Genomic DNA, 25,973 nt, shown 5'->3' on the forward strand with positions numbered 1-25,973 from the left:
GCATGAGTTCCTCGAATTGTTCCATGTACTCTATAACTGACCCTATCTGACGAAGAGTATTAAACTGCCTAAGCTGAACTTGGTACTGTTCGCGGCCAAAATTGGCACGCACGGCTGAGCATAGCATCTCCCAGGTGAAGGAGGTGCCGTGTGCTTCCTGCACCTGCAGCCAACGCGCGACATTACCCTCGAAATGGAGAGTAGATACCCGCACCCACATCTCTCTCTGAACTCCATAGACACTGAAATATTTTTCACAATTGTTTTTCTAGAATTGGGGGTTTTCGCCATCGAAGGGTGGGAAATCAAGCCTCGGAAGGGCCCAATTGATATGTCCCCCGAACAAAATGTGGGGAGACTGAGGTGGAAGATCAACAGGATGTGCCAGATGCCCAGATCCCAGCCTAATTCGCCGGATTTCGAAGGGAAAGGGGGTCGGAGAGGCTCACCCGTGACCGGAGGCGGCGCCAGGGTAGTGACTACCCTGTGTGCCAAGCCCCGGAGTCGATGTTCCTGCCGTGGCCACTTGGCCCGTGGTGCCCAGGGTCATCGGTCGAAAGAGACGACGCCGGTTGCACCACCGCGTCCTCGGGTGATGTCGAAGACGCCGTCAGCACGGGGTGGAGGGCGATCCGACCGACATGGGTACGTAGCTTGTCGAGTTGCTGCTGCAGGTTGGTCACCGCCGGCCGCCAGAGCTCGAGCGATTGCTGGATCGCGTCGAGGCAGGTGTCGTTGACGGTGCGCCCGTCATGGACCGCCTTCACCAGGGCTGCGATCTGCTCTTCCATGGCTGCCGCCTGCTGCGCCGCTTTGGTGTGGTAGCGGGGCTTCTGGTAGAGTGGATCCAGGATGATGGACCTCTGATACCAAGTTGTAAGGGACCCGATCTAGGTCTGAGGGATTTATAGGGAGAGAGGAGGAAGGAGGATGCCGATGGAGAAGATCAGCTTCTCTAGTTAATGTGGATACAATAATACTCGATACCCACTCACACCCATCGGGGCGTAGTAATACCCGCGACAGGCATGCCACACTCACGCGACGCGCCCTGACCGTGCGGGCCCACTGGTCGCCCTTCTCTCGAGCGCCTTGACTCCGTCAACCCAGCTAGTAGTGGCTCCGTTGCCCTCGCTGACCACTGGGGCCGCCGTGGCAGGTGTGGTAGTCGTGGCAGCCATGACACACACACACACACCAAACCCTGCAACATATATGTATGCCACACTTCTTCCAAGCGTTCATCATCGATCTCGCCTACACTACAAGAACAGATCAAAAAAAATAGCAACTGCTTACCTTCTTAATTACTCCCTCCGTCCCATAATATAAGAGCGTTTTTTACACTACACTAGTGTCAAAAAAGCTCTTATATTATGGGACGGAGGGAGTAATTAATTAGATCAGATCCAACGAGGACATGAGAGCGCAAACACAACGACGCTTGAGATAGACTGCTTATATGTTGTAAGATTTGTCATGTCCGCTCAGTTTGACAAATACGAATCATTGACTTGAAGAAGGAGGCGATGAAGATTTTGGTTCGGTCATAGGATGTGAAGATTTGTAAGATGAGTGTTGGAAAACAATATGGCTGCCCATGCCATCGCTCCCTTTTTGTAAAAAAACGTTAGGAGAAATGGTGTTTTAAGCGGTTCTGTGCCTTCCTGTGTGTTGGAGTTGGCCTATAACGATGATAATACTTCAGTGTGGGGTCATGTAAAAGACATGGGTGCCAATTCTGAACATGATGTGAAAAGTGAAATGTATTTCCCCACCCCTCCCCCCATGCCCAAATCCTAATTCTACCCCTGCCTAACCATGAACAATAATCTCACGTCCTTTTTGGTTGTATCAATGACAACAAACAACAACACTTCAGATGTTGATGGCCCTCTCTACGTGGTGAAGTGTTCTTCGAGATGAATAAACATACTCGGAATACACCATCCAAAAGAGAGCACTAGCGGTTTTGTAATGCACGAGTTTCAATGGCAGCAGTGTGATGGCGAGGACGCGGATGGGAATGAAGCAACATGCGAGTGAGATGAGGAAGTGGAGTGGAGATGATCACCTGAAACAAAGCCATTCGATCTTCTATGACTATCAATCATGTATTTTGCCACTACGGAAAATGTCGACGCTAACTTTTGAAAGTATATGCTATAGTTAAAAACTCTGTTTCACCTACATGAATTTGATTAGACGAATATTAGCCCCGAGCACCACGTGGAACACATAGTAAGCACTAAACAACCCCAAAATTCTTTTTCAGCAAAAGAGAGCCTAACCCTCCATCAATCGACGATTCAGATTTAGTTGTATATCATATTCCATCTAGTGTGGTACTAAGTCTGAGAGGTTCTTTAAAAAGAGCCTTCATCTCATCTTTCCTATCTCTTCCCATGACTACATTCATCTTTACAAAATCAAGGTCATCAAATTACATCGCATTCTGGTCCCAAGCGTGGCTATCTTTCATTTGTCTTGACCCGTAGCCTTTTGAAAACTCACATGGGTTATGCAGCTATGAGATATATGAAATCAGAATTCCACCCACCACGTTCAGTTCTACACTAGATATCTTCACAAAAGCAGCCTCTCCTCTCGTGTATATATAATATCCTCCCCCTCTCCTCGATCTGCCTCAAATGGACTAGCTAGCTTCGAATTGAATGGGATGCTCTCTCATTTTCTGTCATCTTCTCATCTTATGCTCAATGCATTGCACTATCTAGAAATGAGAGGCCTCAGGAATTAACCATTTTCTTATGCGTAAAACAGTTCAAGACAATATGCTGGAAGACGTTCAGATAAGAGAGGGTGACGTGCTCTAGCAGAGACATCAACTATCATGAATATTTAGTTTTGGAGAACAGTCGGGATACCTGGCACCTCTTGGCAGCATCACTTAGCACCTTATTAGCCCGCAATGACAAGGGCCTAAATTTAATTAGTATAGCTTATCTGGCATGGGTGCTGAATCATCTTTTTAATGACAGCATGGGCGATAATTTTAAATGTGATGTGATATGTGTTCAGCAAATAGAGAGGAAGATCATGTGGTGATTGGCTCTTGTGAGGAACAACTTTGATTTTTGCATTCCTAATATTAATACCTGGCCCAAATCCAGAATCGGAACACAGAGGAAAGTTGCAAACACAAATTCTGAAAGAAAACAGAGCACCACACAGATTCTGAAACTGAAAAGAGGAAAAGCAGAACACCAATAACCATTGCTAAACAATCCCAGACGTTAATCACGCTCTGGCCGAGAGACCCAGAGATGAACAGAGACACGACATATACATACACAAAAAGCTTGGAAAATAAGATGGTACCAAATTACCAATGGAGATGCACCATCAATACCAACATGATTCCTTAATGTTATTATTACAAACACCGTGAAATGCAATGCAACCGTTTGGTTATTACATCACAAGATCCATTTGACATGTAACGCATTGCATACATATGCTGCCACACGCTCCAAATCAACCCAAGCCTTTCATCTCGCCTGCACTGCACAAATTTTTTTTTAAAAAAGAAGAGTTTGATCCAGCAAGAAGCGAAGAACGCCAAACACAGAGGGGAAGGAAACAAGAAAATGTTGACACACGCACACGCATGGAGACGACGACCACCATTCGTACGTACCTGCACGCTGCCGGAGCACGCTCAGCCGCTGTCGCTGCTGCTGCTATGGCCGCCGTCATCCTTGTGGCCCTCGCCGTGCTTCTTGTCCCTCTTCTCCTTGTGGTCGCGGGACGACTTGCCGTCGCCGTGGTCGTTGCTGCTGATCTTGTCCTTGATCTTCTCCATCATGCCCTCCTTGCGCTCGCCGTCCTTCTTGTGCTCCTCGGCCTTCTTGTGCTCGTCGCTGCCACCGCCCATGTGGAGCTTCTCCTCGATCTTGTGGATGATGCCGGCCATGGCACAGTTGTTTCTGGTAGGAGTACTAGCAGCATCCAAGCGAGTGTAGGAAGACTGAGGGTCCTAAATCTTGCTAGCTGGATCATCTTTTCCATCTCTACCTATGGCTATGGCCTATGTGCATCTTCCAAAAAATGGAAGGCATCAAACAATATCTCATTTCTCGTGCCATTGGTAGGTATCTGTCATTGAATCGACATGTAGTCATCTCAATGCTCCCATGTGTTGGGCAACTTTCATAGGTATATGAGATTATAAATTCACCCACCACATTAAATTCTACACTACATATTTCTCTTCGTAAAAACAGCCTCGCCTCCGAGAGTGGTGTTTTGGCACATGGGAGCGCGCGCTCCAGATTTTGAAAATGTGTTTTAAACATATTTTGAAAGTTCAAAAAAATCCAAACAAAAACTTGGCGCGTACATCTCGATATTGTACATGCTCACAAAGTCGTTTCGGGGAAAACCGACAACTTATTTGCCGCGTGTGAAAAAGATAAAATCCAGTGTTAAAAAATGCTTTCCACAAGACATCTTTTTGTCTTTTTTGCACAAGCCACAAAAAATATCGGTTTTCTCCGAAACTTGACGTACACACATATAATGCCGAGATGTATGCGTAAAATTTTTGTTTGAAATATTTTCACACTTCAAAATATTTTTTCACATGCCGGAGCGCGCGCTCCCGGGAGCACCAACGGATTTCCATCTCCGCGCCTCCCCTCATGGATATATAGTATCATCGCTTCTCCTCGGTCTACTTCAAGTACATGACTAGCTAGCTTTGAATGAGTTGATCTCTCTTTGTCTACAATGAGGTAATAGCATCACAGGTCCTCGAACTTGTCCAGGATGTGATGATTTGGTCCTCAAACTTGCAAAAGTAGATTATTTGGTTCTGAAACTTGTCTCAGATGTGCACATTTGGTCCTGGGCCAATCAACAACAGCCATGTGGAGCCAGCTGGGCCGAGCCGGTCAGCGCCGCACTTTTCGCATTTAGCCCCTTGCTGTTTATCGGAATTAACCCGTGGGACGCCTCATGTCGCCGGCAGCGCTACGAGCTTGGCCGGCACGGTGCCGGAGAGGCGGTTGTGGTCTAGCGCGAGGAACCGCAGCCTGGGCATCGCCGCCATGGACTCCGCCCAGGAGCAGAGGTTCTTGTTTGTTTTCTTGCGGAGAAGTACTATGATGAAATGTGCTCGCGGCGGCAGGCTGCTCCCTGTCCTCGCCGCGCTGTTCGTGGCGCTGCTTCTCCTCTCCGGCTCCACGGCGGAAGGGGAGGACGAGGAGGGCTCGCCGGGGCGGCGGAGGAGCCGGAGGCGCCGATGGAGGCCAAGGAGAAGGCGGCCCTGTACGCCGCCATCGGGAGCTTCGTGGGCAAGGCGTGGAACGGCTCCGGCCTCTTCTCTGACCCCTGCAGCCAGACTCCCATCTAGGTTCGTCTCGCCCACTGCTAGCTCCTTCTCTTTACTCAGTGTCTTCGGTTCTTGATTCATTCATGGGAAGTGTTAAACTCTGAACAAATTGAGTACTGGTAAACACCAAAATTTGCTCTCATTTCATAGATTTATACCCAGTTTCTTTCCTGTTCTGCATTACAATGTCTTGAGATTCACCACAAATCGCTGCTCAAAAGGATGTTGTTTGCTTGCACCTCCAATTAAATGACTTATATCTCAAAAAAAAAATTAAATGACTTATCTTGGGAACGTCCAAACAAATCGTCAAATTCTCAGCACTGCATCATCTTTTCAAATTCCCCTGTTTCACTTGTAGCAGCTCTCTTACTGTTTGATCCATTGTTCCTCCACTGTTTCTCCTTGGAGAATGCAGGATTTGCTAGACTACTTCACTGTTGGACGAGTGAGACGAAACCTTTGTTCCTCAACCTATCTACTGCCTCGCGATTCTTGCCTAATTTGGAACCTTTTTTTTACTGTCTCTCTTCCTCTCTTGTGCGCAACAATTTTCTTTCCCTGCGCATGATAAGAATCTGCGATTGCAGATATGCAATGTCAACGTTTTTTAAAACACATCCCATTTGGTCTTTCTTTTCTCATGTCCTCTTCCTCTTTTTTGGAGGGCGTCCTCTTGCTCTTTTGCTTTGCCCACAAAATCATTGGTACCAACTCAGTAGGAGTAGTACATTTTTTACTTCCACCGATTTAACACTGGTTTACCTTGGTCTGATTAGCACTTTCTGGCGATCATACACATAGTTAGTTAGTTTATAACCAGGTTTACATATGCTGTTCGCAATTATTTTCACTCTCAGTGGTACTGCTAGAATTACATTCTGATCCTCATGACAAGCCAAGAAAGTTGTACCTGAACAACAGAACATGTGACCCTTCCACCTCTGTTCCTAATATTTACCCCAGTCAATTATGTTTTACTATTCATTTGCATGATTTAAGTATGCATCTATGTAGAATGTAGTAGTACAATTTTACTGACTGATGATGACGATATTCGATTCAGTGAAATAATTGCTTCTTGGATCCAGTGCTCGACAACTCGCTGCAGTGCGCCCCGGACGCCAGGTTCAGCCCCAAGTTGTTCGGCCTCCGGTGCCTCAAGAGCCTCACCTTCTACGCCTGCTTCCCGGCGGCCAACTCCACGGCCATCCCGGTGACAAACTGGGACAAGCTCTCCGGCACCCTCGAGACGCTCGAGTTCCACTCAAACCCGGGCCTGGCCGGCGCCATCCCGGCGTTCCTCGGCCGCCTGGCCAGCCTGCAGTCCCTGGTCCTCATCGACGACAACCTCACCGGCGCCACTGGAGCTTGGCGGGCTGGCGAAGCTGCGGCGGCTCGTGCTGTCCGGGAACGGGCTGTCGGGCCCCGTGTCGGCCACGCTCGGTAACCCCCGCCGCCTCGACGAGCTGCTGGCCATGGACATGAGCAAGAACTCTCTAACCGGGTCTCTGCCTCCGTCGCTAGGTGGGCTCAAGGGGCTGCTTAAGATGGACCTCGGCAACAACCGCCTCGACGGGCGCATCCCGCCGGAGCTCGCCGGCCTGGATAGCCTCACGTTGCTCGACCTCCGGAACAACAACCTCACTGGCGGGCTGCCGGAGTTCGTGCTGGGCATGGCGGCCCTGCAGGACCTGCTGCTCTCGAGCAACCCGCTGCTCCCTGATGCGGCACGAGAAGATGGCGAGCCTGACCATGCTGGACCTGTTCAACGTCCCTCGCAGGCACCATCCCGGAGTCCATGGTGGCGATGCCCAGGTTGCGGTTCCTCGTGCTAGACCACAACCGCCTCTCCGGCACCGTGCCGGCCAAGCTCGTAGCGTTGCCGGCGACATGAGGCGTCCCATGGATTAATTCATATAAACAGCAAGGGGCTAAATGCGAAAAGTGCGGCGCTGACCGGCTCGGCCCAGCTGGCTCCACATGGCTGTTGTTGATTGACCCAGGACCAAATGCGCACGTCCGAGACAAGTTTCAGAACCAAATAATTCACTTTTACAAGTTTGAGGACCAAACCATCACATCTTGGACAAGTTCAAGGACCTGTGGTGCTATTACCTCGTTTACAATCCCCTCATCTGATGCTCATTTACTTTACAGTAATTAGAAATGAGAAGCCTCGGGAACTAACTTCATACTTATGTGTGCCGAAATGTAGCAGTTTTCTTTGAGTTTGTGCTCCACCTGAGAATGACAATATGCTGCAATATAAAGCCCATCCCCAGGTGGCAATCTACATTTGCATCATCGGCGAGAAGTTGAGGCATCTAGTTGGCAAGAGTGACCTACTCTGCCATTAGAAGCCTACAACAAGCATGGGGCCACTTTTGTTGCTCCTTTTGCCCAAATCCCAAACGTGTATCTTCTAAGATGGAGTAAATAGCATAAAACTACTACTTTACATGTTATGGTTCCAAAAAACTACCGGTTTTTAATTTTTCTCAGATAACTACCAAACGAGGGGCCGGCTGTTTCAAAAAACCCAAAACGTTGAGTGCTTATCAATTGATTGTGATTATGACAGGTGGGCCCCATGCGTAAGAGCTCTAATTGTTTGACCGTTTGTTTGACCGTTAAGTGTGGGCCTGCACACAAATTTAAGAAAGCAATCTGGTCCCTGCTTTTTTCACAAAAAGCAATCGGGTCCCTGCTCTCAGACCAGGATCCATTGGTGCTCCTCTCGCTCCAGAGCTGGACCTCGCGGCTCCGCCTCCTCCGGCCGGTGAGCCACCCGCTGCCGGCGCTCATCGGGGCTCAACCATGGCGGTTGCCCCGCCTCACCTCCTTCTTTCCTACCTCTCTACGCCCGCCGCCTAGCCGTGCTGCACGACGCCGCGGGGACAGTGGCTGCCTCTACGCCGGCTCCCCATGGCGGGCTCAGGCCGTCGCGAGCCGCGCGCCATGGCTAGGGGCTCGGGCCGTCGCCAGCTGCGCCATGACCAGTGGCTCATGCCGCCACCAGGCGCACGCCATGGCCAGGAGCGCGTCGACGAGCAAGGGCCGCCGCCAGCCGCGCCATGGCCAGGGGCTCGGGCCGCCACCAGCCGTGCGCCATGGCCAGGAGCTCCTCCACCTAGCCCGTCGCCCGACTAGAGAAGCCCGTCGTCGCGACGAGGAACGCGGCAGCCGAGCCGCCGCCTTTCGCTTGGCCGGCGATCTGGCCGTCGGCGAGCTGCCGGCGCAGTTCTTGATTGCTTTTTCCAGAAAAATATTAGGGACCCGATTGCTTTTTCCCGAAAACATCAAGGACCTGATTGCTTTTTTCAGAAAACATCAGGGACCCGATTGCTTTTAAAAAAAGATATAGGGACCTGATTGCTTTTTAAAAACTTACATAGATATTGACATGTGGGCCCTACATGTAAGGTAACGGTCAAACAAACGGTTCTCTTATGTGTGGGTCCCACCTGTCATAATCACGATCAATTGATAAGCATTCAGCGTTTTGGGTTTTTTGAAACAGCCGACCCCTCGTTTGGTAGTTATCTGAGAAAAATTAAAAACCGGTAGTTTTTTGAAACCCTAACCTGTAAAGTAGTAGTTTTATGCTATTTACTCTTTAAGATGTGTCCGAGACTCTTGCGGTGAAGTAATGCTTGGGTAGCAGGGAGAGGCAGACAAACTGCCCGCCGCTAAGGGACGGGTCCGCTGGCAGGCAAGCTTGTAATTCATGGCTACATGGAAAAGTAGCATTACCTGATCAGTGTTTATTCCGTTGCCATCTTTAATCATTACTATCTTTCTTGCTCTCCTCGGCGAGCTAGCACTTCAGAATCCCCTTTCAACTCTCCAATCTATATTTTGTGTATTATGAATAGAAATCGTCTGAATTGCCAAAACAATTGCCTAGTCATTAAACGTTGATAGTTTTATCTCACTCGTGCCTAGCCACAAGGGCAGAGATAGGGAAAGGAGATCAAGAGCTGGACTTCCACCAATGGCCCCCCTCAAGTTTTTACACCAGTTAGTGGTACTACAGTAGTAAACTATCAATATATGTGTGTGTTAATGGTTGCAGATAATTGCTCAGATAATTAATCTGTTTTAAATTACTACTTAAGGCAGGTATATGTTCTCCTGGCTATATATGTGCATGGTTGTACTTAAGCCTCCAAAATAATCCACAAGTAAGGGTAGCTCATTGCTTAGAAATTTGGAAAATGTTTTCTCATTTAGACCATTTAGAGCAACTCCAATGAGGCGATCCATTTTGTCCATTTAGGTCATCCGAACACAAAAGTTGGCCCAACGAGGCGACTCAAACGGACACAGCGTCCGGCCGCTGTCTGTTTCGTGTCCGTGCGGACCCATCTTCGTTTCAAATTTGAGAAAATTTGGGTCAAAAGCGGACACAAAGCGGGTGCCCTCTGTGCCCTCCCCGTCCGCCTCTGTCCGGCTGCATGTGCTGCCTACCCCACTTGCCATCCACCCATCCGTCCCATCCCGTCTCTCTCCTCATTTTTCTTCTCCCACCCATCCACCCACCCCGCTCGTCCTTCTCCGGCACCGGTGCTCCGCCATGGTGGGCTCGAGCTTCTCCGGCGCCCATGCCGACCGCTCCCGTCGACTCACCTCGCCGCTGGCCGCACACATACTGCTGGTGCTGTTGCCATGCGCGTGCTAGCTAGCTAGCTATACATGCATGCGTTGCTGCCCGTCGCGGGCGTGCTAGCCGCCACTGGCCGTGCATGCATGCTGGTGTGCACGTGTGTTGGCTAGCTAGCTAGTCGCGGTTGCCGCGCGCGTGTGTTGGCTAGCTAGCTAGTCGCAGCTGCCGCGCGCGTGTGCGGGCGAGCTCGCGTAGCAAGCGCGGCGAACGGTGCATGAGGCGGCGGAGGCGAGCTCGCGGGGCGGGGCAGCCGAGCGCGCGGAGCGCGTGGTCGAGGCAGCCTAGCTCGCGCGGCGGGCCAGGCGGCGGAGCCGAGCTCGCCCATCAGGTGTTTGACTAAATGCCGACGCGGAAATGCATAAAATGCGTCTGTCTTTCGTTGGGCGCACTTGCCGACCCAAATGAAAAAGCGGACGCAGACAGGCATACGCTGACTTTGTCCGTTTTTTATCCGTTTGGGTCGTTTCGTTGGAGGTGCTCTTATTTGTTTGGGGTTGGCGTGTCCTCTCAATTAATCCTAATACTCCCCACACTATGCATATCGCTAGGAGAACATGAACGTGCGACAGTGCCATCGATTCGTCGAGCTCGCCAGGGCCATGTTGCTTCCGTCATTCTGTGAATCCTACTTCATCATGTCGGTGCCGACATGATGTGCCGACATGACAGTTTTCAAAAAACTTTGATCGATCGATTAGAGCCATTTGACACCGAATCTGAGAGGTAGGTCCCATTGTTAGGTCGACATGGCATGAGCCAAACGGAGCGAGGATACGGATGTTAGGTCACCCGGTCAACCCCTCCTTTGCCTCTTTGAATAATTTCCACAAACACCTAGCAGGCATCCGGCCGGCCGCCTCGCTCGCCAGTGGCAGGAGCACAACGCCGTCGGCAATGGTGCAGGAATGCACCGCGGGCGACCGAGTGCGAGGTGCCGCGGCCAAGAGATGGAGGTCGCGTAGTGGGGCGGCATCTGACCAGGGCACACTGGGGTAGTCCGCGCGCTGGGCGGAGCTCGAGCCCGTGCTCTCGGCCATGGCGCCTGGGAGGTCACGGGCAAGCGGGAAAGAGTGGGAGAGGAGGTAGACCTCACGTGGGATCTCGGCGGCGATGTAGGAGGGGTCGAGGAGCTCCGGTGGCCGCGTGGACGCTGCCGCTGCATGCGCCCCTGCCCCCGTCGCGGCGCGTTCGTGCTCTGGAGCAGACGGCAGCTCGCGCGCCCGTGCGCGGCCGGTGCTCCTGCTCGCGGCCACGTGCGTGGTCGTGGCCTCTGCCGTTGCTCGCGCCCATGCATGGCTGAGCTGTTGCTCCGTCCCCATGCCCGGCTGTGTCCGCCGCTGCTGCTTGCATGTTGCAGCATAGAGACAAGAGGGAGATGGCGGAGGTGGAGGCTCGCGAGCCGGCCGGCGGCTGAATACGGTGGTGCACCGGTCAGATGCGGGCGCACAGATTTTTTTTCTCCTGCCAGCGCTCGAGGGGAAGGAAGAAGTGCACAGGCCGACGTGTGGATACCATGTGCAGGCTATCGTACAGGACAAACACCGCAAGATTTCGGTGGCACATCACCACTTAGAGCGGCCCCATCTGAAGAGAAAAAACGAAAGATGGTGGTTTTCTGAATTAGGGTCCTCAATTGTGATGATTTTTTTACAATTTATTCCGGGTAGAGCTTCTCTTTGATTTTATGGATGATGCGGGCCATGGTGTTGTTGTTTCTGGTAAGAGTACTAGCGGCATCCGAGCGAGTGTGGTAAGACTGAGGGTCCTAAAATCTTGCTAGCTGGATCATCTTTTCCATCTCTACCTATGGCTATGTGCATCTTTCAAAAAATGGAAGGTATCAAACAATATGTAATTTCTCGTCCCATTTGGTAGGTATTTGTCATTGAATCGACATGTAGCCTTCTCAGTACTCTCATGTCTTGGACAACTTTCTTAGGAGTGAGATCATAATTTCACCTGCCACATTAAATTCTGCACTACATATTTCTCTTTGTAAAAACAGCCTCCCCTCATGTATATATAGTATCATCCCCTTCTCCTGGATCTACTTCAAGTACATGACTAGCTAGCTTTGAATGAGTTGATCTCTCTTCCTCTACGATCCCCTCATCTGAAGCTCAATTACTTTACAGTAATTAGAAATGAGAAGCCTCGGGAACTAACTTCATACTTATGTGTGCCGAAATGTAGCAGTTTTCTTTGAGTTTGTGCTCCACCTGAGAATGACAATATGCTGCAATATAAAGCCCATCCCCAGGTGGCAATCTACATTTGCATCATCGGCGAGAAGTTGAGGCATCTAGTTGGCAAGAGTGACCTACTCTGCCATTAGAAGCCTACAACACTTTTGTTGCTCCTTTTGCCCCCCCCCCCCCCCCTCTCATGCAAAAATCCTAATTCTGCCCCTGCCTAACCATGAACAATAATCTCACGTCCTTTTTGGTTGTATCAATGACAACAAACAACAACACTTCAGATGTTGATGGCCCTCTCTACAATGATGAAGTGTTATTCGAGATGAACCAATACACTAGAAATATAGGATCCTAAAGAAAGAACTAGAGGTTGTGTAATGCATGAGTTGCAAAGGCATTAACATGGCGGCGAGGACACGGATGGGAACGAGGCGGCATGCAACTGAGATGGGGAAGTGGAGTAGAGATGATCTCCTACGGTGAAGCCACTCGATCTTCTATGACTATCGATCATGTATATTCCCACTACAGGAAATGTCGACGCTAACTTTTAAAATTATACACTATAGTTAAATACTTTGTTTCACCTACATGCTTTTGATTAGACGGTAATTAGCCCCGATCACCATGTGGCAAGCATAGTAAGCACTGAATTATCCCAAAATCCTTTTTCAACAAAAACAGAGCCTAACCCTCCATCAATAGACAATTCATATTTAATTGTATATCCTATTCCATCTACTGTGGTACCAAGTCTAGATGTTCTTTAAAAATAGCCCTCATCTCATATTTCCTATCTCTTCCCGTGACTACATACATCTTTTAGAAAACCAAGGTCGTCAAATCACGTGACATCTGGTCCCAGACGTGGCTATCTTTCATTTCTCTTGTCGTTGCCTTCTGAAAACTCACGTGGGTTATGCAGCTATGATACTACCTCCATTCCAAAATGTCTTATATTTTGGAATAGAGGTAGTAGATGTGAGATCAGAATTCCATCCATCACGTTCAATTCTACACCAGTCATCTTCCCGTGTGTGTGTGTATATATATAATCCTCTCCCTCTCCTTGATCTACCTCAAATGGACTAGCTAGCTCCGAATCAAATGGTATACTCTCTCATTTTCTATCATCTTCTTATCTAATGCTCAATGCATTGCACTATCTAGAAATGAGAGGCCTCAGGAATTAACCATTTTCTTATGCGTAAAACAGTTCAAGACAATATGCTGGAAGACGTTCAGATAAGAGAGGATAACGTGCTGCTATAGAGAGATCTGGTATCATGAATATTTAGTTTCGGAGAACAGTCGGGATACCTGGCACCTTCAGCTAGCACCTTATTAGCCCGCAATCGCAAGGGGCTAAATTTAATTAGTATAGCTTATCTATTATGGGTGCTGAATCGTCTTTTTGATGATAACATGGGTCACAATTCCAAATGTGACGTGATACTACAAGTAAATAGTAGTAGTTAGGAAGACCATGTGGTGATTGGCTCTTGTGAGGGACAACTTTGATTTTTGCGTTCCTGGAATCAATACCGGGCACAAATCCGAAAATGGAAAACAGAGGAAAGTTGCAAACAAGCAAAACTCTAAAATGAAAAACAGAGGAAAGTTGCAACCAAGCAAATCTCTGAAAGAAAAGCGAGCACCACACAACTTCTGTAACTGAAAAAGAGGAGGAAAACAAAACACCAATGATGATTCAACATGTTTCTAACCACATCCAGTTTGTCGAAAACAAAAAAAAAACTGCTTCCAGAGATGAACAGAGACACCACATCCACAAAAAGCTTGGAAAATACGATGGTACAAAATTACCAATGGAGATGTATCAATACCAACATGATTAACGTTATTATTACAAGCACCGTGCAGTGCAGTGCGGCCGGCTAATTATTATACATCACAAGATCCATGAGACATGTCACGCATTACATACATATGCTACCACACGCTCCAAACCCTGCAACATATATGTCTGTCACACTTCTCCCAAGTGTTCATCATCGATCTCGCCTTCACTGCAAGAACAGATCCAAAAAAAGATTAGCAACTGCTTACCTTCTTAATTAATTAGATCAGATCCAACAAGAACATGACTACATGAGAGCGCAAACACAACGGAAAGAAGAGAAAGGAACGCATGGAGGCGGCGACCACCATTTGTACGTACCTGCACGCTGCCGGAGCGCGGGCCGGAGCTGGCTCAGTCGCTGTCGCTGTCGCTGCTGCTGCTGCCGTGGCCGTCGTCGTCCTTGTGGCCCTCGCCGTGCTTCTTGTCCTTCTTCTTCTTCTTGTCCTTCTTCTCCTTGTGGTCGCCGTCCTTCTTGCCGTCGCCGTGGCCGTCGCCGCTGATCTTGTCCTTGATCTTCTCCATCATGCCCTCCTTGTGCTCGCCGTCCTTCTTGTGCTCCCCGTCCTTCTTCTTGTGCTCCTCCGCCTTCTTGTGCTCGTCGCTGCCGCCGCCCATGTGGAGCTTCTCCTCGATCTTGTGCATGATGCCGGCCATGGCGCTGCTGTTTCTGGCTACTTCTCTCCAAGGAAAATGGCGATGCTAATGGGATGCGATGATGGTGTTGTGGTGGGTGATCTTGTTTGGCTCCCCTTCGCCGGTATTTATAGACCGGCGAGGGGACGCGGCCCCGTGGCCTGAGGTGGAGGGTGTCTGAAGAAGCGGGAGGACCGCCGGATAAGGAGGAGGAAGAGATCAGATCACGCTGCCTAATAATCAAACAAGGAAAGCGCTGGCGACCGACAGCGATTATTGGGGGAGGCAAGCTTTGTGCACCCGAGCAGCGTACCAACCGTTCTGCTCTGCAAATGCGTCTATACTATTCCTGAATCCTAACAGCATTTTCTCCAACCATTTTTATGCTTCAAATAGGTTTTCGCACCACTTTTTTATAAATAAACAATGAAAGCTTTTTATCGTGCGTGGGTAATTTTCTTATTTCCTTATTGCCTTCTCTAACCATTTATGCTCAAAATAGTCTCGCGCCCTGATTTATAAATGAAGCCAGACAATGGAGCAATACAAGGTGTTGATGCAATCTTTTCTTACAAAACACATTATATCAGACTAGCTTTGACCCTAGTTGGTCATACCTGGCAATGACAATGTTTTTTTTGCAGCGTCATCTTGTTGTAGGAGTTGCTCGGACCTAGTATTTGAGGTGAAAACCCATAATCCGACCTTCAATGTTGGAGCGACGACAACGGCATTTGAGCGTCGTTCCCTTTCTGTAGAGTGTAGTCTGGTGGAGAACCTTTCTCGTTGTTTTAGTTATGTCTGGAGATATGGTTGCAGGTGTGAATATGATCGTTACTATAGTTTGCTGATCACTATTTTTTTCACTTAGGGGTTTTTCTTTTCTTTCTTTTTTCCCTCTACTACAGATGGCTTCTGTCTTGTATGACATTTCTCTTTGGCAATATGAGTCTCTGTATGTATGTGCACACACATGTGTTGGGGTTACGTGCATTCTAATTATGCAGATGCCAAATGTGCGTTCATTATGTTTACTAGTAAATACGCACGTGCAACGCATGTTAATATTTAGGGAATATATTAATTACATGCGGATATTAGGTACGCTGTTTTGTTTGTGTTAATCATGTGATTAGTGCAATATTTGGTATGATATTAATTGCACGTTAAACACATTTAACGCTCGCCATTGGAGCAGCCTAGGTCGTTGGATTGACTTAGTTCGATGGCCGAGATCAGTTGGATCTGCCTCTTCGGGTCTTTTTTATATTGGTATAGATAAAAACAGACAAACAAAGAGCAATGCAAAAACAATGCACTGGGAGCACACACTACACGACGTCCTATCGGGTCATTAAGCAAGAACACAAGAGTGGTCGAACCACGGCAGGAAGCATCTGCGGAGGTTGACAAAGTGCGGCCCCGTCGTCTCCTGGCGGGACCGAATCATTGTGAGTAATTTGTCTCTGGATCCACCACAAGTACCGGCCTCCGACTACTATCACTTGCTTGAAATTCAACCTTGGATGTATAGCCAGATGTTCATCCGGAAGAGAGAGGATGTGTTTGAAGATTGTTGAACCCGATCTGTCCATATGCAGAGCTTGATCAACAATCTGAATCACCCCAAGACGGGTTCATAGGTCTCGGGCATGTGTGCACAAGAATAGTACGTGTCGGATGTCCTTCGCACCCTACTTGTGGACAACTCGATAACTCGCGGATTGTTGGCTCATAACATATTGAAAGTGAGATATAATGTTTAAGATGATAATACTTTGTGAATATCTGAATATACTGTCTGATAACTCGCATATTAATGTTGGTAAGTTTTGATCTTGATACTTTTTGCCGAAACATACCAAGTGGGGTCTAATCTATACAAAACGAATGGTAAAACATCATAAACAACCCCTTCGACGGGGTGAAAAGAATGCAGAAAGGAATGGGGAATGGACATACATTGGAGATGTTCAAAAAAATTGATCAGCTAATGAATACAAAAGACCGAGAGAGTAATAAAGATAGAGAAAGTTCTCATCGACATCTTTTCGGTCAGTTCAGATGATTAAGTATATCTTCTTGAAAATGGAAGGAGTAGAACGATATGTATTTCTTGTCCCAACATTAGCTATATTTCTTTATTTGAGTTTGTTTTTAACACTCTGCGTGTTTGTGCTGTGTTGTGCAGACTTCATGGATATGGGATCACAATTTCACCCACCACATTCAATTCGACACTACATACGTGTCTTCACGGAATAAGCCTCTACTCTCATGGATATATATAATATCATTAGCCTCTCCTCCGTCTGCTTCAACTACACAACTAGCTATCTTTGAAGGATATGATATCTCTTGCTCTGCCTCAGTCATCTAGTGTTCAACACATCAGACCATCTTGGAATGAGAGGCCTCGAGAACTAACCACGCCCTTGTGTGTCAAACAACATAAGATGATACTTTGCACCATGCTCAGTCGGACTAGAGGGTTGCACTGTGACTGAAGAATGCACGAGCCAGATAACATGAATGATGATACGAACAACATACTAAAGTACAATAAGGGCGCATGGAACTTTTCTTGAGGGAAAATAGTGCCAATTTTAATTGCGACAGACCATGTTATCAGTAATTTGATGGGAATACCATGCGATCATTGGATCTTGTTGTGACAAGTAATCTTTTTTTACTATTAGTAGAAACCAAAGAATTCCATTCCTGAGCGAGTAGCATATGGGGGATGTCTAGCGTTTTGCATGATCAAAGTAGCGGTAGCTCTCAATTAATGCTTTTGGCCATAGGGTTGCTTCGATCTGGATGAGGTCCATCCGAGTGAGGATACACCCTTTTCAATCTAATCCGAGTGACGGAAATCTCCACACGGCTAACCCATTCTGAGTGACTAAAATCCTTATGCGTTGATGTTATCCTGATACATGTTGGAGGTGGGCTTGGGCATCCATGGGTCTCTATTGGGTTTAGGTCACCATGGGCCTACCTAGTGGGAGATAACCTCATCAATCGTTAAATTCATCCCCAAAAGCACTACCGCAAGATCATGATTTTGTTACTATTGACTAAATATTGTACGAGAGATTTACTATCAAAACATGAATTTGAACCGTCAAACTACACCTTGGTTTTGTAATCAGGGGTAGTTAATAAGTCACTCAAGTTACAAATACCACAATAGCATTCATTTAGTTGTCTTATTTAGGTTCAAGTTACTAGTTACCATCATGGTACTGATACAAACACTCGACCGTCGATGTTATAGTTTTTTACCACGACACCGACATAGGTAGGTGGTTGTTCAAGTATGGTATGGTTGTAAAGTTGATGACTACTTTTGGATAACCCGGTAACTCGCCAATTGTTGGCTCATAACATAGTGAAGTGAGATAGAGAGTTTAAGATGATAAATACTTTGTGAATACGTTACAATATTGTTTGATAACTCACATATTAATATTGGTAACTTTTGATCTCGGAAACGAGTGTCAGAGGATCTGAATTGATTCGGATTCCCTAACGTAAGGCGTGGTCTACTCTCAATATCCCAAAGTCCACAGCTAAGGAAAGCCCCTTATTCGTAAGATCATGAAAGTACGAGCGTCTTTCAAAGATTGTAAAATCTCCCATACTTGGAGAGAAGCAAACCAACCGACCGATTTGCAATTGACTGTGCTTAGTAGTTGACATCTTTGGTGATTCTTTTCCCGAACCATATACCAAGTGGGTCTAATTTTGAAACCCTCATTTGTACAAAATAAATGATAAAATACAATGTGAATCAGGCATATATTATTATCGACATGTTGCTTTGAATTTTTGAAATATTAGATGTATCTTTGCTGACCTTGGCTATTTTGGATTACTTTCATGCATGTAAAACGTCCTACACAACCCCTTTAGTGAGGTGGAAAGAATGCTGAAAAGAATGGGGAGTGGACATGCATTGGAGATGTTCGGTAGACATGCTCAGCTAACGACTGCAAAAGACCAAGATGGCAATGAAAAGAGATAGGGTTTTCGCTAGATCATCTTTTCAATCACTTTCGGATGATTATGTTTATCCTCTATAAAATGGAAGGAATCAAACAATATGTATTTATTGTTCCAACATTAGCTACCTTTCTATATCTGGGTTCTTTTTCAACACTCTCATGTGTTGTGCATACTTCATAGATATGCGAGCAATTTCACCCACCACATTTAATTCAACACTACATACATATCTTCACGGAGCAAGCCTCTACTCTCATGGATACATAATAGCACCCGCCTCTCCTTCATCTACTTCAACTACACGACTAGCTAGCTTTGAAGGATATGACATCTCTCTTCCGTTGTCATCTCGTCATCCAATGCTCAATCCAATGCATTTACACTGTCTTGAAATGAGAGGCCTCGGGAACCAACCATGCCCTTATGTGCCAAACAACATAGGAGCTTGCTCAAGGAATAGCTCACTCAGACAAGAGTGACGCACTTCAATGGAAAGATGTACGAGTGAGTCAACATGCATATGGGGACAAGCAACGTTTTGAAGAACAGTCCGGAGTGAATTTTAGTTGTGGTGCACTAGGCTACTGGTAATTTGATGGGAATACCATGGACCATTGGCTCTTGTTGCGACCGTGTCTACAACCTGTAGAATCTAATCAGTTTCCTTTTTTTACTATTAGTAGAAACCAAAGAATTGCATGCATGAGCGAGTAGCGTTTGGAGACTCCTAGTGTATTGCGTGTAGCAAGTAGCGCTCTCTCTCTCTCTCTAATATAGACACACTCATGCGTAGACCACAAACACACACACATGCTCGCAATCACACAATGTAGGGTCACGGAACTTGAATATTGATGAAGTCGTCACAAATGCCCCGTTATCAATCGTCATTACAGTAAAAAAAGAAAGGAATCCTAATATGCGAGTGCCAAATTTGGGTTTTTACCCAAACTAGGTATATATACAATTTTTAAGATAACAAGAACTAGTTATTTGTGTGTGTGTGTGTGTGTGTCTTTTGACATGAAAATTGAGACGAGAGCTGGCGTGGTGGCTCCCCGTCCCCTCCCCTCCCCCCCCCCTCCCCTTCCATGGGGTTGCACGGTGATGGAAGTAGATACGAGTCTTTTGACATGAAAATTGAGACGAGGAACGTGCCCAAGCACGGTCAAGATACCTGTCGCTTTTCTGGAGGGAAAAACGGTGTCGATTTTAATTGTGACGAACCACGGTATTAGTAATTTGATGGGAAGCATGTGATCATTGGCTCTTGCTGTGACAAGGAATCTTTCTTTTTTTTGCGGGCAATCTTTCTTTTTTACTAGTACAATTATTAGTAGGAACCAAAGAATGGCACTGCATGGGCGAATTTGCCTTTGGGGACGCCTAGTGTTTTGCACGGTCCAAGTAGCAGTATCTCTCTCTATCTTGGATGCGAAGCGACGGGGACGGGAGGAGAGGAGGAGGTCGGTCGTGTGGGCAGCTGGCAGATGGGCCATCCACGCCGCGCCATGTACGAGTAGACTTGGACGGCGTTGTCGGCAGCCAAGTTGGCTGGGCTAGTTTGGGAATCGTGTCGCGTGCCGGCCGGCCAGTAGTGTGGGGCGCCACCGTCACGTTCTCGTTCCAGCAGCTACTGGTGGTCGGCGTCACCGTCCGTCGTATTGGGTGTCTCCGTTTGTGGTGAAGGGCGTATGCAGCTGACCCGGCTTCACCAAACCCAACCACCAGAAATGGCTTCACACTAGCTCGGATTAAAGCATCTCAAATTTGGCTACCTAACAGCATCTACAGCTGGACTTGACAAATCTGGCCCCGGACGCGTCCGTGTGCACTAACCAGGCTCGGATTGGGAGCAAGGGTGGAGGCTGGCGAGGGTCCGGGTGCGGGAATGGTTGAAGGACGGCGGGAAGAGGAGGAATGATTTGATGGATTTGGTGCAATTTGGGGTGGGGTCGGGCTGTCGGGTCCGACGTGACGGGCGCGCCCGGGCATCCCCATATCCGTCCCGTATTTGGGCTGGATATGGGGGTGCCGGTCAGCCCGGGCGTTTGAGGGCCGTTTGAAAGACCTGTCTAGGTCAAAAAATTATGACTGGGCAGTGACCGGTCGGGCCGCCGGACGTATGAGACGGGTTTGAGAAGTCCGGTTGTACATGCTCTAACAACAGTTTCAAGTGTGTTAGAGAGAAGGTTTTAGGTAGCCGAATATTTGTCGAATATAACTAATTTAGAACATTAGAAAAAAATCAATCAAAAAAACTATTTTCGGAACCAGGTGAAACTTGACTGTTCGAGGGTGGGGAGGAGATCGTCACGCACAACGACTATGACACTGGAATCTGGCGACGGGGAAGTTTGGGGACGTCGACGCACACACATGCATGCTTTCAGTCACATAATGTAGCGTTGCGGAACTTGAATATTGACAAGTCATCACATATCCGGACATGGAGTATTTGATCCTTAGCTCATATGCTCCCTCATAAACAGTAAAATCTAAAAAAATAAAAACTTTAAAAAATCTGAATTTTTTTGTGATGAACATTGACAAAATTTCTACCTGCGTGCAAAATTTCAGGCTGAAATGACATTTGTGGAGGTCTGGGCAAAATCTTGGAGCATCGATTTTGTTATTTTTGCCCAGACCTCCACGGATGTCATTTCGATCTGAAATTATGCACGCAGTTAGAACATTCATCAATGCTCAACACAAAAAAAATCAGAATTTTTTAATTTTTTTTACAATTTTTTATTTTACTGTTCATGCAGGAGCTCGAGATCAAAAGAGCACTTTCGTCACATATCTCAGCTATTGATCGTTGTTACAGTAGAAAACAATCACAATATGTGAGTGCAAAATTTGGAGTTTTACCAAGGCTAGGTATATACACAACCTTTAAGATAAGAAACCCGTTATTGTATAATTGTGTAGTTAGTCAGTTACCTAAGTATGGTCAAATCATGAATTTGAATAGTCAAACTACGTCTTCTGTTTGGAGTAAGAGGGAGTAGTTAGTCGGTTACCCAAGTTAGAAAATCATCATAGCATTAATTTAGTCACCTAATCATTTAGGTTCAAGTTACCGGTTACCACCATGACATTGATACAGACACCCCACCATCCATGTTATAGTTTTTACCACAATGCCGAGATAGGTACCCGCTTTAAAAAATATTGTCTAGTTGTAAAATTGATGACTACTTGTGGATAACCTAGTAACTCGTGAATTATTTTTTCCTAACATATTGAAGTGAGATATATTGTTGAAGTTGATAAATATTTTGTGAATATAATGTTTGATGAATCACATATTAATGTTGGTAACTTTTGATCTTGATAATTTTGCCAAAACATAGCAAAGTGGGGTCTAATTTGAAACCCTCTCTATACAAAACGAACGGTAAAAATATAATGTGAATAAGGCATATATTATTAGCTACATGACGTTTTGAATTTTTGAAATAGTAGATGAATCTTTGCTGACCTTGGCTATTTTCGAATCACTTTCATTCATGCAAAACGTCCTACACAACACCTTCGGCGAAAAGAAGGTGGAAAGGAACTGGGGGCAGACATACATTGGAGATGGTTGGTAGACATGCTCAGCTAATGACTGCAAAAGACCAAGAGAGCAATAAAAAGAGAGAGGGTTCTCACCAGATCATCTTTTCAATCACTGTCGATTATTATGTATATCTTCTATAATGGAAGGAATCATTTCATTATTGTCCCAACATTAGCCGCTTTGAGTTCAGTTTTCAACACTCTACGTTACACAGACTTCATAGATACGTGATCACAATTTCACCCGCCACATTCAGTTCGACGCTACATACATATCTTCACGGAATAAGCCTCTACTCTCATGGATATATAATATCATCCGCCTCTCCTTCATCTGCTTCAATTGCACGACTAGTTAGCTTTGAAGGACATGATGATATCTCTGTCCCATTGTCATCTTGTTGTCAAATGCACAATCCAATGCATTTACACTGTGTTGAAATGAGAGGCCTCGGGAACTAACCATGCCCTTGTTTGTTAGAAAACATAAGATGATACTATGTACCAAGCTTAGTCGGACGAGATTCTTGCACAATGGTTGAAGAACGTACGAGTCAATTTCCATGAAAATCGAGACGAGCAACGTATCGAGGAATAGTCAGGATAAATGTTACTTCTCTTGACGAGAAATGGTGCCAATTTTTATTGTGGTGGACCACAGTATTAGTAATTTGACGAGAATAGCATGTGACCATTGACTCTTGTTGCGACCGTGTCTACAACTTGCTGAGTCAAATCAGTATTGCTTCATCAAGGCTGGCATGATTCATGGTGTTCATTTTATGCACCGTTTTCATGGAACGAATGGAGTAGCCCATCTTCTAGCTGAATTTTCTTTTGATAATAACTCAATATAGTACCCATGATGGCATTCCCTCAAAAATAATCTTTTTTTACTATTAGTTTAGTAGAAACCAAATAATTACATGCGCAAGCGAGTAGCATTTGGGGGACGCCTAGCGTTTTGCGCGGTCCAAGTGGCAATATCTCTCTCTATCTTGGATGTGATGCAACGGGGGCGGGAAGAAAAAAAACAAGATGGGTAGAGGAATTAGAAGCACCCCCCCCCCCCCCCCCGCTTTGTTTTATAGGAGAAAACTCCGAGAGTGGGACGTCAAACCCTGGCCGGAGATAGCGACCATAGTGCTGAGATAGGGGGAGTGAGGTCACATGTCGCCAGCTGGCGGATGGGCGGACCAGCCAAGTTGCGGCCCTTCCATCTCCTGGCGGGATCAAACCATTGTGAGTAATCTGTCTCTCGATCCACCACAAGTACCAGCCTCTGGCTGCTACCACTTGCTTGAAATTCAACCTTGGGTGTATAACCAGATGTTCATCTAGAAGAGAGAGGATGTGTTCGAAGATTGCCGAACCCAATCTGTCTATAGGCAGAGCTTGAATGCTTGATCAACAATCTGAATCACCCCAAGACGGTTCCATAGGTCTAGTGCATGTGCCCACACAAATAGTAGGTGGCGGATGTCCTCGGCACCCTACTTGTGGACAACTTGGTAACTCACAAATTGTTGGCTCAAAACATACTGAAGTGAGTATAATGTTTAAGCTAGTAAATACTTCGTGAATATCTAAATATATTGTCTGATAACTCACATATTACTGCCGGTAACTTTTGATCTTGATTCTTTTGCCAAAACATACAAAGTGGGGTCTAATCTATACAAAACGAATGGTAAAAATACAATGTGAATAAGGGGACGTATATTATTAGCTACATGACATTTTGAGTTTTCAAAATAGTAGATGTATCTTTGCTGACCTTCGCTAGTTGGATTACTTTAATGCGTGCAAAACGTCCTACACAACCCCTTCGGTGAGGAGAAAAGAATGTAGAAAGGAATGGGGAATGGACATACATTAGAGATGTTCGGTAGAAATGATTAGCTAATGAGTACAAAAGACTGAGAGAGTAACAAAAAGATATAGATTTCTCGTCGGATCATCTTTTCAGTCAATTCAAATGATTAAGTATATCTTCTTGAAAATGAAAGGAATCAAATGACATGTATTTCTTGTCCCAACATTAGCTATATTTCTTGATTCATTAGTAGAAAAAGGGTTAAATGTGAAGCACATTAGTGTCGGTTTGAATTTGAGCCGGCACTAATGTGACCATTAGTTCCGGTTCCAACGGCTAGGCGGACGGACATCATTAGTACCGGTTCATGGGCAACCTTTAGTACCGGTTCATGCCACGAACCGGTACTAATGAGGCCAGTGCGGCTGTGGTCAGGCTGGGGCCCCCACGAAGACCTTTAGTACCGGTTCATGGCATGAACCTGTACTAGAGTTTCTTATTAAGCTGATTTTTAGTCCCACCTCGCCAAGGGAGAGGCAGTATGAGCGGTTTATAAGAGTGCAGAGACAATGACGAAAAGGCGCAATGCTCACATGCACGTTGATTAGCTTCAAGCCTTTCGGAATAGTATAGATTGCACTGAGCTATGTGCAGTGCAGTCTACACTATTCCGAAAGGCTTGAAGCAAATTAACCAACATTGCACCTCTTTTTTATTTTTAATAACTTATTTGGACTCCGGACTTCTTGTGTGTTTAGTATGCAGCATTCAAAGCGACATCATCAATTTCCAACATGTTCTGACATCATTTGCTGTTTTTCAGTCATTTACCTAATTGTTTAGAGAGCTAAATGACCGTGAAGTTGAAAATCACTACAAAATGAACTGTGAAAATGTTGAAACTTGGCATGGTATCATCATTTCACCCACATAGCATGTGCGAAAGAGTAGAGAGGGTCACGGCAAAAACTGGATGCACTTCGTGTACAAACTGGACAATCTCTTTCGAAGTATCAGGGTTTCGGACGAGAACTCATCTGTTACATGGGCACTTCAATGTTTTTTAAAATTATTTGAACTCCTAACTTCTTGTGGGTTTAGTATGCAGCATTCAAAACGACGTCATCAATTTCCAACATGTTCTGACATCATTTGCTGTTTTTCAGTCATTTACCTAATTGTTTAGAGAGCTAAATGACCGTGAAATTGAAAATCACTACAAAATGAACTGTGAAAATGTTGAAACTTGGCATGGTATCATCATTTCACCCGCATAGCATGTGTGAAAGAGTAGAGAGGGTCACGGCAAAAACTAGACGCACTTCGTGTACAAACTGGACAATCTCTTTTGAAGTATCAGGGTTTTGGACGAGAACTCATCTGTTACATGGGCACTTCAATGTTTTTTAAACTTATTTGAACTCCGGACTTCTTTTGCGTTCATTATGCAGCATTCAAAGCGACGTCATCAATTTCCAACATGTTCTGACATCATTTGCTGTTTTTCAGTCATTTACCTAATTGTTTAGAGAGCTAAATGACCGTGAAATTGAAAATCACTACAAAATGAACTGTGAAAATGTTAAAACTTGGCATGGTATCATCATTTCACCCGCATAGCATGTGCGAAAGAGTAGAGAGGGTCACGGCAAAAACTGGATGCACTTCGTGTACAAACTGGACAATCTCTTTCGGAGTATCAGGGTTTCGAACGAGAACTCATCTGTTACATGGGCACTTCAATGTTTTTTAAACTTATTTGGACTCCGGACTTCTTGTGTGTTTAGTATGCATCATTCAAAGCGACGTCATCAATTTCTAACATGTTCTGAAATCATTTGTTGTTTTTCAGTCATTTA

The 25,973-nt window shown here is 46.1% G+C and overlaps 2 protein-coding genes and 1 pseudogene across 4 annotated transcripts; 1 reads left to right on the top strand and 2 right to left on the bottom strand.

Annotated features, from left to right (window-relative positions):
- Nucleotides 1-1,197: 1,197 nt before the first annotated feature.
- On the bottom strand, nt 1,198-14,897 carry LOC125550190 (dehydrin HIRD11-like). Of its 2 annotated transcripts, none has more exons than XM_048713126.1 (2): nt 14,406-14,897; nt 1,198-1,262 (listed from the first exon to the last, which is right to left on the bottom strand). In XM_048713126.1, exon 1 carries the CDS (start codon nt 14,739-14,741, stop codon nt 14,439-14,441), a length of 303 nt encoding a protein of 100 aa, XP_048569083.1. In that variant the 5' UTR covers nt 14,742-14,897; the 3' UTR covers nt 1,198-1,262; nt 14,406-14,438. The 2 variants fall into 2 exon arrangements, with proteins under 2 accessions (XP_048569083.1, XP_048569082.1); XM_048713125.1 differs by lacking the exon at nt 1,198-1,262 and adding an exon at nt 14,047-14,253 and having other exon boundaries at nt 14,406-14,884.
- On the bottom strand, nt 3,262-4,148 carry LOC125550191 (dehydrin HIRD11-like). 2 transcript variants are annotated; one of them, XM_048713128.1, is made up of 2 exons: nt 3,662-4,148; nt 3,262-3,521 (listed from the first exon to the last, which is right to left on the bottom strand). In XM_048713128.1, the coding sequence occupies exon 1, from the start codon at nt 3,935-3,937 to the stop codon at nt 3,683-3,685; it is 255 nt and encodes an 84-aa protein (XP_048569085.1). In that variant the 5' UTR covers nt 3,938-4,148; the 3' UTR covers nt 3,262-3,521; nt 3,662-3,682. The 2 variants fall into 2 exon arrangements, with proteins under 2 accessions (XP_048569085.1, XP_048569084.1); XM_048713127.1 differs by having other exon boundaries at nt 3,264-3,526; nt 3,662-4,146.
- LOC125554489 lies at nt 4,788-7,253 on the top strand (annotated as a pseudogene).
- Nucleotides 14,898-25,973: the final 11,076 nt, after the last annotated feature.

The sequence above is a fragment of the Triticum urartu genome, chromosome 4 (genome assembly GCF_003073215.2).
Source record: "Triticum urartu cultivar G1812 chromosome 4, Tu2.1, whole genome shotgun sequence".
Taxonomy (NCBI): domain Eukaryota; kingdom Viridiplantae; phylum Streptophyta; class Magnoliopsida; order Poales; family Poaceae; genus Triticum; species Triticum urartu.

Coding starts and splice junctions, on each gene's coding strand:
- LOC125550191 (XM_048713128.1), bottom strand. CDS start 3,937: ATGGCCGGCATCATCCACAAGATCGAGGAGAAGCTCCACATGGGCGGT.
- LOC125550190 (XM_048713126.1), bottom strand. CDS start 14,741: ATGGCCGGCATCATGCACAAGATCGAGGAGAAGCTCCACATGGGCGGC.